The sequence below is a fragment of the Mandrillus leucophaeus genome, unplaced genomic scaffold (genome assembly GCF_000951045.1).
Source record: "Mandrillus leucophaeus isolate KB7577 unplaced genomic scaffold, Mleu.le_1.0 Scaffold426, whole genome shotgun sequence".
Taxonomy (NCBI): Eukaryota; Metazoa; Chordata; class Mammalia; order Primates; family Cercopithecidae; genus Mandrillus; species Mandrillus leucophaeus.
Genome location: NW_012104543.1, coordinates 1,729,098 through 1,745,095, shown reverse-complemented (window position 1 = coordinate 1,745,095; position 15,998 = coordinate 1,729,098). Strand labels below are relative to the sequence as shown.

General features: G+C 47.3%; 1 protein-coding gene across 1 annotated transcript in view; it reads left to right on the top strand.

Moving 5' to 3' along the window:
* TMCO4 (transmembrane and coiled-coil domains 4) overlaps positions 1 to 15,998 on the top strand; it is a 129,599-nt gene that overhangs the window by 10,301 nt on the left and 103,300 nt on the right. The window contains exons 3-4 of the mRNA XM_011993149.1: positions 1,724 to 1,815; positions 8,337 to 8,523. Of these exons, the coding sequence (XP_011848539.1) occupies positions 8,345 to 8,523 (179 nt within the window). The 5' untranslated portion in view covers positions 1,724 to 1,815; positions 8,337 to 8,344. The remainder of the gene's footprint in view (positions 1 to 1,723; positions 1,816 to 8,336; positions 8,524 to 15,998) is intronic.

Here is a 15,998-nt window from a genome sequence, read left to right as displayed (position 1 = left end):
GCCTCCCAAAGTGCTGGGATTCCAGGCATGAGCCACCGCACCCAGCCGAAACATGTTTTAAAAACAGAACTAGAGTCATATTGTATATTCAGTCGAATTCTGGTCTACCATCTCTCTAGAACAAAATTATCCCGGATATGTAGCATTTGCCGATTTCTGTGATGTAAATATTCCCAACATGCCAACGTCACCGGACACAGGGTTGGATGGAGACGCACAGAACTGATTGTCACCACTGGTATGAACTGGCACCAGTGCAGCATGTTGTAATTTTAAATTATTTTTTTTCCGATCTCAAAATCAACACTTATTGTTAATAATTCATAAAACACAGATATATAAAGAAAAAATTAAAATCATCCAGAATCCAATCCGGGTCTCTGCCTACCTGGAGTTAGCCACTGCCGGCATCTTGGTGCATGTCCAAACAGTATCCTCTCTACGGATAGAGACCTGCACAAAATAGCTTTCTAGAGAGTTCAAAAGCAATGCAAATTTATGGCAGAAAATTTAGGGGAAATACAGAAAAGTCTCTGGTATCTCTGAATGGCAATTCAGAGATAATTTTGGAGGATGTTCTTCCAGTCATTTTTCTCCTCCCCATTGTTTTAACATGATTGGACTCATAGTGTGAATATTCAGTTTTTAGGCACAGTACAGGTTCATTCTCATGCCAGGAAAGAAGGCAACCTCTAGGAGAAGGGCATTCCCACTGATAACTTAATACAAACCCCACTGAGGCTTAAAAAAGTAAAAAATATTATTTTCACTGACATTGAAAATGGCACTAAGGACTGGGTGCAGTGGCTCACGCCTGTAATCCTAGCACTTTGGGAGGCTGAGGCGGGCAGATTGCCTGAGCTCAGGAGTTCAAGACCAGCCTGGGCAACATGGCAAAACCCCGTCTCTACTGAAAATATGAAAAATTAGCCAGGCATGGTGGTGCACGCCTGTGATTCCAGCTACTCAGGAGGCTGAGGCACAAGAATCACTTGAACCCAGGAGGCAGAGGTTGCAGTGAGCCGAGATGGCACCACTGCACTCCAGCCTAGGCGACACAGCCAAACTCTATCTCAAAAAAAAAAAAAAAAAGAAAAAAAGAAAAAGAAAATGGCACTAAGGATGAAGCTCAAATTATTTGAAATTTTGGGGGACCCAGATTTTGGGTCCTAAGACTTCCTTTGGGTAATTCCAGATGCTTGGCCCTTCGTCCACCTCCCTTCCCCATCTGATGCTCCATTGGTGTGTGAGAACGGGAGTGCCTTTAGGGAGAAAAATAGGAAAATCTAGCTCTTGCTTAAGCCTAAAAGCTAATTCATTCCTCAGTTCATATAACTGGCATTTTCTGAGCACACACTCTGTGGTTAGGCACCAGGTACAGATTTGGAGGCGACACGGTGTCTGCCCAGGAGCTGGATGCAGTGACCACAGCTCAAGGTACAAGGAGTTGAACAAGGACATTCAATGAGACCATCCATGGAAAGTGGCAGGGCTGTGTGGGGCATGTGGTGAGTGCTCAGCAGTGGTAGCTGCCTGCCTTACTACTCTGCTGAGAAGAGCATCGCACATTGAGGAATGTGCAGGGCAAGGGCCCAGAGGAGCGACGGTGCAGTGCCAGGCTCCCCTGAGCTTTAGCGCACCAGCCAGCTCCCTCTGCTGTAGCCTTCCCCAGATCCCATACTCTGTGGACCCACCGGCTGGTTTTTCTGGTTTGCTCCCACAGGGCAATTTGCATATTTCTCCGAAGAACCATCCAGAACCTGAGCAGCCCGTCTTCAAACAGAGAGAGGCCCACGGCTGTTTCTTGAAATCTGGGTAAGTACTGAAGGTTTCTTTTCCTTCAGAAGCCCCTTGTTATTATTTAAAATGGTCTTCTTTCTGAGTTTACATTTTCTGTCTCCCTCTCTAGAATATAATCTCCCCAATGGGGGGTCTTTATGTGCCTGGCTTAGTCACCACTGTAGTAGGGCTAATACATGTTTATTAGATTCATTAACCCCTTAAGAGGTCAATATTCATTGATAATTTACTTTTGCCTCAAGAAAAGGTTTTTAAAATTCTATAGAGATGTTCCACTACTTTTTTAAAAACTTTTTATTTTAAAATAATTATAGGCTCGCGGCAAGTTGCAAATATAGTACCGAGAGGTTCCATGCACCCTCATTCAGCCTCCCGCATGGCCGTTGCCTTTACAAGGAAGCCTAATTAGTGAGACGAACTTGGCCCTGCCTGCGGCAGCCCTTGGCAGCTTCCACTCCCACCTCATTTCTTCACGCCCACCCATTGTCCAAGCCCTGGCTGCACCAAACATCTTTTTGTTCGTCAAAAGCATTTCTCCTCTACCTCTGGGTCTTGCCACATGCTTTTCCCTTTGTCAAAGATGTGCCCACCCCACCCCTGTCTGATTCACTCCTTGTTCAGGTCTCAGCTTTACCATCACCTTCTCCAGGGAGCCAGTGCTGGGTTCAGGGTCCCCGTCTTGGGATCCCTCTGTCTCTCATGTTTCCCCTGTCACGGTGTTTATCACACGGATTGTCACTGTCTGTTTTTTCTGTTTGTTTTGGTTTGTTTTTCTTTGAGAGATAGGGTCTTGCTTTGTTACCAGGCTGGAGTGCAATAGTGTGATCACGGCTCACTGCAGCCTCAACTTCCTCAGACTCCTGGACTTAAGCGATCCTCCTGCCTCAACCTCTTGAGTAGCTGGGGCCACAGGCATGCTCCACCATGCCTGGCTAATTTTTAAATTATTATTGTTTTTGTAGAGACAGAGTCTCGCTTTGTTGCCCAGGCTCCTCCAGTCCTTCTGCCTCAGCCTCCGAAAGCTCTGGGATTACAGGCGTGAGCCACTGTGTCCAGCCACCATTGTCTGTGTATTTGTCTGTCTCTACCACCATACTGTTTCCTCTAAGGAATACCTCTCCACCCATCCTGTGACTTCGGCAGGCCTCTGCTGGAATGACACCTTTCATCCACGTATATTAGCCAACCCCACTTCACCCCATCACTTCATATCCCCTCACCCTGCCTAACTGTTCCTCCCCTGACCACTTCCTGAAGGAATGTTTACCTATGTGTTGAGTGGGCTGCTGAGGGCATGGATTCTGCAGCCAGACCTCCTGAGTGTGTGTCTTGGTTCTACCGCTTATTAGCTCTGTGACCTTGACCAACTTAGGTCGCTTTGTCATTATGTATTGGCATATTATTGCCTGTCTCCCACCAGAATGTCAGCCCCTTAAGAGCAGGGAACTTGTCAGTTTCATCCTCTGATCTGCCCTAAGGCCCAGAACAGGGCTTCCCACATCCTAGCCCCCTCTTCATTCATCCAGCAAGTATTTCCTGAATGCCTACAGTGATCCAGGGCCTGTCCAGAAAGCTAGGGGTGTGGCAGTAAAAAAACAACTAGGGAACTGCCTTAAGAAACTTCTGTACTATTTGTATACACAGGTAAAGAAATAATTTTTTTAAGAAAACATTATTTTAGATAAGAATGAGTATGATAAAAATAGAAGAGGGTACTGGGATAGAAGACAGAGATATTAGGTTGGTGCAAAAGTAACTGTGGGTCTTGCTATTAAATTGCAAAAAACCACAGTTACTTTTGCACCAACCTAATACTGTAGCCTGGGTGGTCAGGGAAGGTCTCTCAGAGGTGGTGACGTCTGGGCTGAGGCCAGATGATGTGATGGTCAGGGAAGGGTGTTCCTGGCGGGGAGAGTGGCAGGTGCAAGGGCCTGGAGGGGACGAGCAGAAAGACAGCCAGTGTGGCTGTAGCGTAGTGAACGAGACCGGTGTGAGGACATGAGATGGAGTTTAGTGGCAGGCAGCAACTGGATTGCACAGGACTTTTAAGCTTGTCCAATCTTCGGCCTGTGGGCTGCGTACAGCCCAGGACAGCTTTGAATGCGGCCCAACACAAATTCGTAAACTTTCTTAAAACATTATGAGGTTTTCTTGCGATTTTTTTTTTTTTTTTAGCTCATCAGCTATCATTAGTGTTAGTGTATTTTATGTGTGGCCCAAACCAATTCTTCTTCCAGTGTGGCCCAGGAAAGCTGAAAGATTGGACACCCCTCTTAGGCCATCATACCAGGACTGGGATTTATCCTGATGTAATGGGAGGCCTTTGCAGGCTTTTAAGCAACCTAGTGACATGATTGGTCCATGTGGCAAAAAGGTCACTGAGGCCACTATGTAGAGAATGCATTGTAGGGCATCAGGAGAAATTGTGTTGAATGAATGAATGAATTTGGTCAGAGTTTAGCTTTATTATTATTATTTTGTTAGATGGAGTCTTGCTCTGTTGCCCAGACTGGAGTGCAGTGGCACAATCTCAGCTCACTGCAACCTCTGCCTCCCAGATTTAGGTGATTCTCCTGCCTCAGCCTCCTGAGTAGCTGGGATTATAGGCACACCCCACCATGCCCAGCTAATTTTTTTTTTTTTTTCTTTGAGACGGAATCTCGCTCATCGTCCAGGCTGGAGTGCAGTGGCGCGATCTCGGCTCACTGCAAGCTCCGCCTCCCGGGTTCATGCCATTCTCCTGCCTCAGCCTCCAGGAGTAGCTGGGACTACAGGCGCCCGCCACCACGCCCGGCTAATTTTTTGTATTTTTGGTAGAGACGGGGTTTCACCATTTTAGCGAGGATGGTCTCGATCTCCTGACCTCATGATCCACCCGCCTCGGCCTCCCAAAGTACTGGGATTACAGGCGTGAGCCACTGCACCCAGCCACTAATTTTTGTACTTTTAGTAGAGATGGGGTTTCACTGTGTTGGCCAGGCTGGTCTCAGACTCCTGACCTCAAGTGATCCACCCACCTCGGCCTCCCAAAGTGCTGGGATTATAGACGCGAGCTACCGCCGCGCCCAGCCTGAGCTTAGCCTTTTGTACGCTAGACACATCCTCATACCTCTGTGGTTAGAAGTAGGCCAGCTCACCCTTCTCTTATCAGAAAGCTGTTTATTATTGAGCTAAGAACTGGCGTGGGGCTCCCCAGATACCAGTCTAGTAAAATACTACCTTAGGCTCCTCTGAGTAATAGGTACAATCAATACAGCCTCCAAGTGGCACATGGAGTTGATTAAATATAGTGGAAATTGTTGACCTGCTGACATCAGGCTAGTGCTGCCCTTGGCACTGCCCTCAGTTCATGGTTTATGCTGTTCCCCCTGTCTCCACCGCCATGGTCTGAGCTGACCCTCTGAGCCAGGGAAATTTTCTGCGAATCTCAAATGTGGGTTCCTGGAGCAACCGTTGAGGCCAGTCTTGCTGGGTGACTTTCGGCAAGGTCTTAACCTCTCTGGGCCTTCGTTTCTCCATCTGAAATAGGGGAAAGAAGATTCCTGTGCTGGTGTAGAGGAAAGAGCTCAAGGTTTGGAGTCAAAAGTCTGGTTTGGATCTCATCAGTTACTGTGTAACTTTGGGGAAATTGCTTGATCATTTTAAGCCTGTTCCTTGGTCGTAAGAGGAAATCATAATGGTTCATGTCCAACTTAACTTTACATGGTAGTTGTAAGAATTAAGCGGATTGGAAAATGCTTTGCAAACAGTTATGTGCTGTAAAAGTGTTGGTTTGTTGCTTTTAACTACCTCAGGGTTGTTTTGAAAATAAATGAAATATTAATTGTAGACAGACTTTTAAATAACTCCTCTACAGAAGTAATATTTTGAGAACAAAAATTTTTGTTGCTCAGCTAGATGGGAACAAACTTATGAACCAAGAACAGTATGGAGTGTGGTTATTGAGCTAGAAGGCTCCTGGCCATGTGATGAATATTTAAAACAGAGTTGGTGGCCAACAGTTCTATCTTTGGGCCCTATCTGTCTGCCATTGACTGGCTGTGTGAGGGGAGCCCAGTTACTTCTCTGAGCCTGTTTCCTAATTTGCAGACTGAACATTACAGTCCTACCTGCCTCATAGAGTCTGCTGAGACAATGCATGTTAAAATTGCAACCCCAGTGCCCTGCACCCAGTAATAACTCAGTAATGTTAGGTCTTGTTAGTATTAAACCTTTGCTGTGTGCCAGGCACCATGCCAAGGTTTTTACTTGTTTGTTGATCATTTTGTGCATTTATTTTTTAACCAAGCATTTATATAGCACGAACCCTCTGCCAGACTCCATTCTAAGCACTTCACGAATACTAAGCCACAGGGCTGTGTCCTTTACTACTGACACATCTTTTCTAGGTAGATACCGTATGGTTCCATCTGTAGGTGAAGAAATCTAAGTACAGAGAGGTTGAGTTGCCCAGGGTCCCACATCTGCTAAGTGGCAGTGCTTGTTTCCACATCCACGTCTGTCTGGTCCTGAGCCTGCGTTCATATCCTTGATCCCCTACAGTAGAGGCTGGTACCCTTCCCTGTACCCTTCCTGGTGGCTCCCAGTGTTCTTTCTCCTTCTCAGATGCCTTCGTGGCATGTCCCCTCCCTCCTCTTCCTACTCTTCTCTTCCCTTTCCCTTCTGCCCCTGGGAAGGAAGGAAAGAATGGAGGGAAGGAAAAGAAGGAGGGAGAACAAAGAGGAGACCTTCCTCCCTTTTTTCCTTCTTCCTTCCTTCGTTTGAGGTATGCCGTACACAAAGTGCATAAATCTTAACTATACGGATCAGGGAAGTTTCAAATATATTTATACCCATGTAACGACCACCCAGGTCAACATAGAGATCATTTCCTCCACCCAGAAACCTCCTTTGCACCCATTCTGAGCCAATACTCCCTCCCACATGTAACCCCTCATCTGACTTCCATCACCATATGTTGGGTTTACCATTCTTCAGTTTCATGTGAAGGGAATCCCATGGTAGGTGCTCTCTCGTGAATGGCTTTCTGTGTATCATTTTGTCTGAGATTCACTCATGTTTGCTGTAGTTCATTCCTTTTTCATTGTTGTGTAATGTTTCACAGTGTGAATATGACCATTTATCCATTCTACTGTGATAGTCATGTAGGTTGTTGCCAGTTTGGGACTATTGTGAGTGAAGTTGCTGTGAGCATTCATGTATGTGTCTTTTGGTGATGTAAGTCCTCATTTCTTAGGAGTGGAATTGCCAGAGCATAGGGAAGATGTATGTTAGAGCTTTAGGGGATATTGTCATACCATTTTCAAATAGTTGTACCAATGTACAATCCCACCAGCAATGTATGAAAGTTCTGTTTGTGGCCAAGCACGGTGGCTCACGCCTGTAATCCCAGCACTTTGGGAGGCCGAGGCAGGCGGATCACGACTTCAGGAGATCGAGACCATCCTGGCTAACACAGTGAAACGCCGTCTCTACTAAAAATACAAAAAATTTGCTGGGCGCAGTGGCGGGCGCGTGTAGTCCCAGCTACTCAGGAAGCTGAGGCAGGATAATGGCGTGAACCCGGGAGGCGGAGCTTGCAGTGAGCCGAGATCGTGCCACTGCACTCCAGCCTGGGCGACAAGCGAGACTCCGTCTCAAAGAAAAAAAAAAAAAGAAAAGAAATTTCTGTTTGTTCTTCATCCTCACCAGCACTTGGTATTCTCAGGCTTCTTAGTTTTAGCTGTTCTGACAGGTGAGTGGTAGTGTCTCATTGGGATTTTATTTTCCATTTCTCTGATGACTAATTATGTTGAACATCTTTTCATACTTATTGGCGATTGGGATTTTTTTGTTTTTTTTTTTTTTAAGAGACAGGGTTTCATTCTGTAGCCCAGGCTGGAGTGCAATGATCATAGCTCATTGCAGCCTCGAATCCTAGGCTCAAGCGATCCTCTCACCTTAGCCTCCTAAGTAGCTGGAACTACAGGCATGTGCCACCATGCCCAGCTAATTCTTTTATTTTATTTTTCTGTAGAGATGGAGTCTCACTATGTTGTCTCGGCTAGTCTTGAACTCCTGGGCTCAATCAATCCTTCTACCTCAGCTTCCAAAAGTGCTGGGATTAGAGGCATGAGCCACCATACCTGGCCTAAGAAATATCTTTTTTTTTTTTTTTTGAGATGGAGTCTTGCTCTGTCACCCAGGCTGGAGTGCAGTGGCGCGATCTCGGCTCACTGCAGAATATCTTTTATGAAGTATCTATTCAAGTCTTTTGCCCATTTTTAAATTTGCTTCATTTCTTTTTCTTAATGGCTTATTGGAGTTAGTTGTTTGGATACCGTGTATAGACCTTTGTGGATACACATATTGAAGATCCCTCCCTCCATCCCGGTCTGTAATGTGTGTTTTCACTCTCCTAAAGGTGATGAAAAGAAGTTCTTCATTGTGATGATGCCTACTTTATCAGCCTTTTATGGTTTGTAAGTTCTGTGTCGTGCTTAAGTAACCTTGGCTTACCTCTGGAAGCATTTCTCACTGGGAATTTTCTCCTGCAGGGCTGGGAATGGCCACGTGGAACAGGCCATGCCAGAAGCTGCCTCAGCGGCCTCTGGTAGCTGAACCCACTGCAGAGGGGGAGCCACACCTACCCATGGGCCGGGAGCTGACTGAGGCCAACCGCTTCGCCTATGCTGCCCTCTGTGGCATCTCCCTGTCCCAGCTATTTCCTGAACCCGAACACAGGTGAGTTCTTCTGTCTCACAGAGGGAAGGTCATGCTTCTTCAGGGGAACGATTACGGACAGCCAAACAGCCTGCCAGGCACCATGAGGCAATGCAGAGAGGGGCAAGTCATTGTCCTTGCCTCTAAGGCAGGGGTCTCTAACCGCCAGGCCGCGGACCAGTACTGGTCTGTAGCCTCTTAGGAACCTGGCCGCACAGCAGGAGGTGAGCAGTGGGCGAGCAGGAATGACTGCCTGACCTCTGCCTCCTGTTCTAAGCATTTTATCAATACTAAGCCACATGGGCTGTGTCCTTTGCTACTCACAAAGCTCTTCCAGGTACATACTGTATGGTCCCATCTGTAGATGAAGAAATCTAAGCGCAGAGAGGTTGAGTTGTGGCAGCATTAGATTCTCATAGAAGCTCAAACCCTATCGTGAACTGCGCGTGCAAGGGATCTAGGTTGCATGCTCCTTATAAGAATCTAACTAACGCCTGATGATCTGCGGTGGAACAGTTTCATCCTGAACCCTACCCGTGCCGGGTCCCTGGAAAAATCATCTTCCCTGAAACCAGTCCCTGGTGGCAAAAAGGTTGGGGACTGCTGCTCTAAGGAACTCACAATCTGGTAGGGGGATAAGACATCCCCTTGTTTGGTTATTCACTCATTTATACATTCACCAAGTATTTTTTGAGCACCTACTGTATGCCAGGTATGATTTGAAGTACATGGAGGGTAAATGTGAATGAGACAGATACCATCCCCCAATCAAGTAGGACACCGTCCAGGAAAGGATAAGATATTAATATTTATTCATTCATGAAACATGCATTTGTTGAGCCCCTACCATGTACTGGGTGTAGCACATGGCCCTGTGGAGGAAACAAAGATAAAGGAGGCCCACCTCAAGGTGCTTACATCCAGGTGGGGGTGCCCAGGTGGCTGATTGTAACAGCAGACAGATACAGATGAGTGAGTGCTATAATGGGTTTAAACAGGGGGTCGTGGGAGCAAAAGAATGACACTGTTATATTTCATCTCTATCATTGACAGTGTCTCCCATGTGTGTGTTTATTTTATTTATTTATTTATTTATTTATTTATTTTTTTGAGACGGAGTCTTGCTCTGTCGCCCAGGCTGAAGTACAGTGGCCGGATCTCAGCTCACTGCAAGCTCCGCCTCCCGGGTTTACGCCATTCTCCTGCCTCAGCCTCCCGAGTAGCTGGGACTACAGGCACCCGCCACCTCGCCCGGCTAGTTTTTTGTATCTTTTAGTAGAGACGGGGTTTCACTGTGTTAACCAGGTCTCGATCTCCTGACCTCATGATCCGCCCGTTTCGGCCTCCCAAAGTGTTGGGATTACAGGCTTGAGCCACCGCGCCCGGCCCCATGTGTGTGTTTAAATCACGTATTTGGAGTCAGAATAGCAGAACTGTTAAGAGCATGGGCTTTGACCTTAAAAAATTCTAGAGGAGAGAGTATGGAGGCAGGAGGGGGCCAGATAGGAGGCCAGCGGAGTCGTCCAGGGGAACCAGGACAATGACTGAGTGGTGGAGAGAGGACACCGATGGGACAGACTTTTCTCAGGGAGAGTGGAGTTGACTTGGGAAGAGGTTGAGTGTGGCGGGTGAGGCACAGGCAGGAGTTCACTAGGGCTCCAAAGGTTCAGAGGGGGAAGAGAGTGTAGGCGCACAGAGATACTGTTACTAGGACAGGGAGCACAAGATTGGGGCCAGGAGATGGTGAGAAACTCTTGCATCTGCAGTGTTTTCAAGACATGGCCCCCACCTACACTCAGTGGTCCCGCATGAGTAAAGTTCGCTTATGCCTTGGGTCTTAGCTGTTTGGGGTTTTTGTTTTTCTGTCTTTGTCTCTCCACTGGACTAAACAGTTGAACATACTTAACTCCTTGGGGGTCACCTCCAGGACGCCTTCCCTTATCTGTCCTCCAGACCAGGGCATTGTTCCACCTGTGTGCCCAGGGACCCATCTCTGCAACCATCACACTGTGTAGGAACTCTCCATACCTGCTACCCCTCCAGTCTGAGCTCTTGGAGGGCAGGAGCTACCTTGTTCATCTCAGAGTTCCCAGTGCCTTGCACACAGTTCAGTATAGCAAAGATACCTGGTAAAGGTTTGTGAAAAGAAGAGGTAGGTTCATGCTGGCTTTGTGAGCAAGCAGATGGTCCATAGGCTCTGGACTCAGATCTGGGTTCAAATCCTAACTCTGCCACATTCCAGTCGCATGTGACCTCGAGCAGTTTATTTAACTTCCCTAAGCCTCAGTTTATTTATCCGTAGAATGGGGCTAATGATACCCATGCTGCAAGGTGATTGCAGGAATTAAATGAGATGATGTAGTCAGGCGCGGTGGCTCACACGTGTAATCCCCGCACTTTGGGAGGCCTAGGCAGGTGGATTGTCTGCGCTCAGGAGTTTGAGACCAGCCTGGTCAACATGGTGAAACCCCATCTCTACTAAAAATACAAAAATTAGCCAGGCATGGTGGTGCACACCTGTGGTCCCAGCTACTCGGGAGGCTGAAGCAGGAGAATTGCTTGAACCCGGGAGGCAGAGGTTGCAATGAGCTAAGATCATGCCACTGCACTCCCGCCTGGGCGACAGAGCAAGACTCTGTCTCAATCAATCAATCAATCAATCAATCAATCAATCAACAGATGATGTAGACAAAGCACACATCTCAGTGCCTAACACATAGTAAGCACTCAATAAATGGCAGTGGTTGCTTGCTAACTCTGTGAGTTACTTTCTTTGCCCTAGTTTCTTCATCCAGAAAATGAAGATAATACCACACTTACTCCTACCACTCAGGATATTTTTTTGACTTTTTGGTTTTGTCGTTTTTGTTTTTTAGAGATGGGGTCTCACTCAGTCACCCAGGCTGGAGTACAGTGGTACAGTCATAGCTCACTGTAACCTCAAACTCCTGGGCCCAAGCAGTCTTCCCCCACCCCAGCCTTCTGAGTAGCTGGGACTACAGACGCATGCCACCATGCCTGGCTAACTTTTTGTTCTTCTAGGGATAGGGTCAAACTATGCTGCCCAGGCTGGCCTCAATCAATCCTCCCATCTCAGCTTCCTGAGTAGCTGAGATTACAGGTTCGAGCCACTATGCCTAGCAGTCAGGCTACAAGTAATAGAACATAGTACTAAGAGAGATTTAAACAGCAGGAGGTTTGTTTTTTTCACTTGATGAGAAATCCCAAGGTTCCAGAGTTGATTCAGTGACTCAAAAGGTTTTTGGGGCTGGGTACAGTGGCTCATGCTGTAATCCCAACACTTTGGGAGGCCAAGGCAGGTGGATCACATGAGGTCAAGAGTTCAAGACCAGCCTGGCCAACATGGCAAAACCCTGAATCTATTAAAAATATAAAAATTAGCCAGCCATGGGTGGCACACACCTGCAATCCCAGCTACTTGGCAGGATGAGGCACAAGAATCACTTGAACCTGGGAAGCAGAGGTTGCAGTGAGCTGTGATCGTGCCACTGCACTCCTGCCTGGGTGACAGAGTGAGACTCTGTCTCAAAAAAAAAAAAAAAAAAGGCCTTTGGGTTGGCTTCTGAACAATTCTGTTGGCCTTCCCCTCCTGATTACAAAATAGCTGCTGCAGCTCCATACATCACACCCTCACAGGACAAGGCCCAAGGCAGGAAGGAAGAGGGCAGGGATTCGGATTCTCCCCAAGTCTCTCATCAGGGAGGACATTGTTCCCGAAATACCCCGAGAAGCCTTCCTTTGGTGTCATTGGCTAGATCTTGTCACGTGCCCAACCTGCAGGTACAGGGAAGCCTGGGAACAAATAAAGGCGTTTGCTGTTTTCTCTTTTCTTTTCTTTTCTTTTCTTTCGAGACAGTCTTATTCTGTGGCCCAGGCTGGAGTACAGTGGCATGATCTTGGCTCACTGCAACCTCTGCCTCCTGGATTCAAGCAATTCTCCTGCCTCAGTTTCTTGAATAGCTGGGATTACAGGCACACGCCACCATGTCTGGCTGATTTTTGTATTTTTAGTAGAGACGGGGTTTCACCATGGGTTTCATCGAGACGGGCTAGTCTCGAACTCCTGACGGACCTCAAGTGATCTGCCCACCTTGGCCTCCCAAAGTACTGGGATTATAGGCATGAGCCACCGCGGCTGGCTGGCTTTTGCTGTTTTCAACCTCCATCTTCTGCCGGCGAGGAAGAGGGGTCTGGGGAATTACTGCTTCAGAGAAGCTGTTGACAACACCATCCAAGAGGGTGATTGTAAGGAGGGTATGTGATGATGGCCCTTGCGGATCCTGACACCAAACTACTACCAAGCGAATGTTGGTTGGTCTTGTTAATAATGAAACTCCTACCTGATAAACCAATACCTAGCCACGGAGGAGTTTTGTGTACTTCGTTTCCATGAACAAATGTTTATGAATCTGGACTGTGTGCCAGGCCCATACTAGGCGCTACTTAGGAGGGCACATGAGGCAGTGAGTTACTGTCCTGAGTCTCCCACCCCTGCTCCACAATATCCAAGCGTTGTTACAAGCACAGGTGGCTGTGGCCTGGCCATAAGCATTTGCCGTGGAATGTTTCCTTCTTGAATGTTTCCCATTCAGTACGCCGGTTGTTTCCGCACGGTTGATCTGTTTTCTGATGCACGAAACATATTTTTAAAAAACGTCAATATTGGCCGGGTGTGGTAGTTCATGCCTGTAATCCCAGCACTCTGGGATGCCGAAGCGGGCAGATCACTTGAGGTTAGGGGTTCAAGACCAGCCTGGCCAACATGGTGAAACCCCGTCTCTACTAAAAATACAAAGATTAGCCAGAAGTGGTGGTATAAGCCTGTAGTCGTAGCTACTTGGGTGGCTCAGGCAGGAGAATTGCTTGAACCCGCCAGCCTGGGCAACAGAGCAAGATTCCATCTCAAAAAGTAAAAATAATAAATAAATACCTCAGTATTTTTAAAGCCCAGATATGTTGTTGGTTTCAGTAATCTTTAGAAAACACTCTGGCAGTTTTTGTCCCCACGTGATGTAAAACAACCCTCTAAAACATTTATTTCTCCTCCATGCTGTCAGCATCACAGATGCTGTTCCCTTTAATTAATTCCATTTGTCAAACATGGAGAAATTAATGGGGTACAGCAGGGATGGACAGATGACTTCTGCCAAGGGCCAGTTATTTTAGGCATGTGGGCCTGGCAGTCTCTGTCACAGTTCCTCATACCTTTGCTGTGATAGCACAAAGCAGCCACAGACAGCAGGTGAAGGAATGCATCTGGCTGTGTTTCAATAAAACTTTATTCACAAATAAGGGCTGCAGGCAAGATATGGCTGGTTAGCTGTAGTTTTCTAAGCCCTGGTGAACAGGAGGAGCTTTGGAGTAGGAATCAGGAAGCCTGGATTCCAGGGGAGGCTTTGTCCTGTCCCTGCTGTAAGAACCTTGAGAAGACATTTAACCAGCAGTCCTGGCCAGGCGCGGTGGCTCATGCCTGTAGTCCTAGCGCTTTGAGAGGCCGAAGCGGGTGGATCACATGAGGTCAGGAGTTCAAGACCAGCCTGGCCAACATGGTGAAACCTCGTGGTGAAACCTCGTCTCTACTAAAATTACAAAATTACATAGGCGTGGTGGCGCACATCTGTAATCACAGCTACTTGGGAGGCTAAGGCAGGAGAATAGCTTGAACCTGGGAGGCAGAGGATGCAGTGAGCCGAGATCGCGCCATTGCACTCCAGCCTGGGCAACAAGAGTGAAACTCTGTCTCAAAAACAAACAAACAAACCCCAGCAGCCCTGGCACGCCATGTGTAGGATGGCGTAGGATCAAAGGGGATGTTTGATGCCCTTGCTCCGTGAGTGACCCGTGCATGGTGGGTGCTCAGGGACGTAACCACTGGAGTGGGGTAACCTCTGCAGTGGGTATGCATAGCCTCTGGGGTCCCAGAGATGTAGGTTTGAATCTGGAGCTGTCACTTAGCCTTTCTGGATCTAGGATTCCTTATCTCTAGAGTGGGGTAAACTGGTACCTCCCTTAACTAGTACCTCCCTTCCTCATGGGGTCACGGTGAGAATTAAGTAACTCAAGGTGTACGAAGCTCTCAGCACAGGGACTGACGGACAGTTGCTCTGCAATTGTTACCTGCTGTCATTGTTGCTATTGATTTTCCTGTATTTCCACTAGACCAACAAACACATTAGTAGAAATTATCAAGGCCCTGCGGATTTAAAATGCTACTTGTTATTTGGTAAATTGCTGTGCTGGCACTTTACATATATATTTTTTCAAATTCATTTGTCCGTGGAAAGAAACACATTACTATCTAGTGCTTTGCAGGTGCCAGGTATTGTTCTAAGCACATGACAAATACTTACTTAGTTAATACTTTCAACAATGCTATGAAATAGGTTTTATCATCTCCACTGTTTTACAGATACGGAAACTAAGGCCCAGTGGGGTGAAATTACTTGTCCAAGATCACACAGTTCGTGGCAGAGCTGGGATTTGAACCAGTCTGTGCTCTTTACCCCTGCACTCTTGTTAAGAGATGCTTCTCTATATTCCAAAACTTTCTTCATGTGCAGCAGGGCCAGGCCATGCTGCAGCCCTTGGCCCTGAGCCGTTTCTGTATATAAATTTGCCTCTAAGTAATGTTCAGTTCACTTAGCCATCCCCTCCCCAAATATGTACCTCATTACCACCCCAAGGTAATCCCAGTAAATTGCAGTGGGGCAAATTATAATCACTGTGATAGCAGTAGCTAACATTTATCCAGGGTTCACTGGTGCCAGACAGTGTTACCATGCCATTTAATCTGCCCAACTCACCTATGAGGCAGGTCCTGTTATTATCCACGTTATCTCAGAGGGAAATGAAGCTGAGAGGTAAAGTGAGGACACAAAGTCAATTTCCAGGAGAACCAGGACTCCCCCAGGTGGTTGAACTTCAGAGTCCGACTCTTAACGCCATCCTCCACCGCCTCCATCTGCCACCTTGTAAATTAAAATAATGATGCTAGCTAACATTAGTTGAGCCTCTACTATGTGCCAGGCTCAAATGTGGGCACTTTATATTTATCATCTCACTTCACCCTCAACCAACCTTGTGAAGTTGGTCTCTTGAACCCATTTTGCAGATAAGGATACTGAGGCACAGAGAGGTCATTACACTTTCCCAAGATGCTGTCTGCTAAGATTCCCCTTCAAGAATGAAGGACTTTCACCCCCAGCTGCTGGCAAGGCTGCCAGCACAGCCCTGAGCTGTCTGTACCTTTTTGGGCCTGCCTCAGCTGAAGGGAGCCACCTTGCCTGAGGTTCTGTCCCCTCCCTGGGGCACCTGCATCCAGTAACTGGCTGATGCACAGCTGTAAAAGCCTGGCCCTCTCACCCCACTGGGGGCAGTTCTGAAGGGTCATCCCATCTTTAGAACTCCCTGCAGGGGCTGCTCAGACCTCTCTTGAGACTGTATCACAGCTCAGCTGCTCCCTCTGCCCAGCCCTG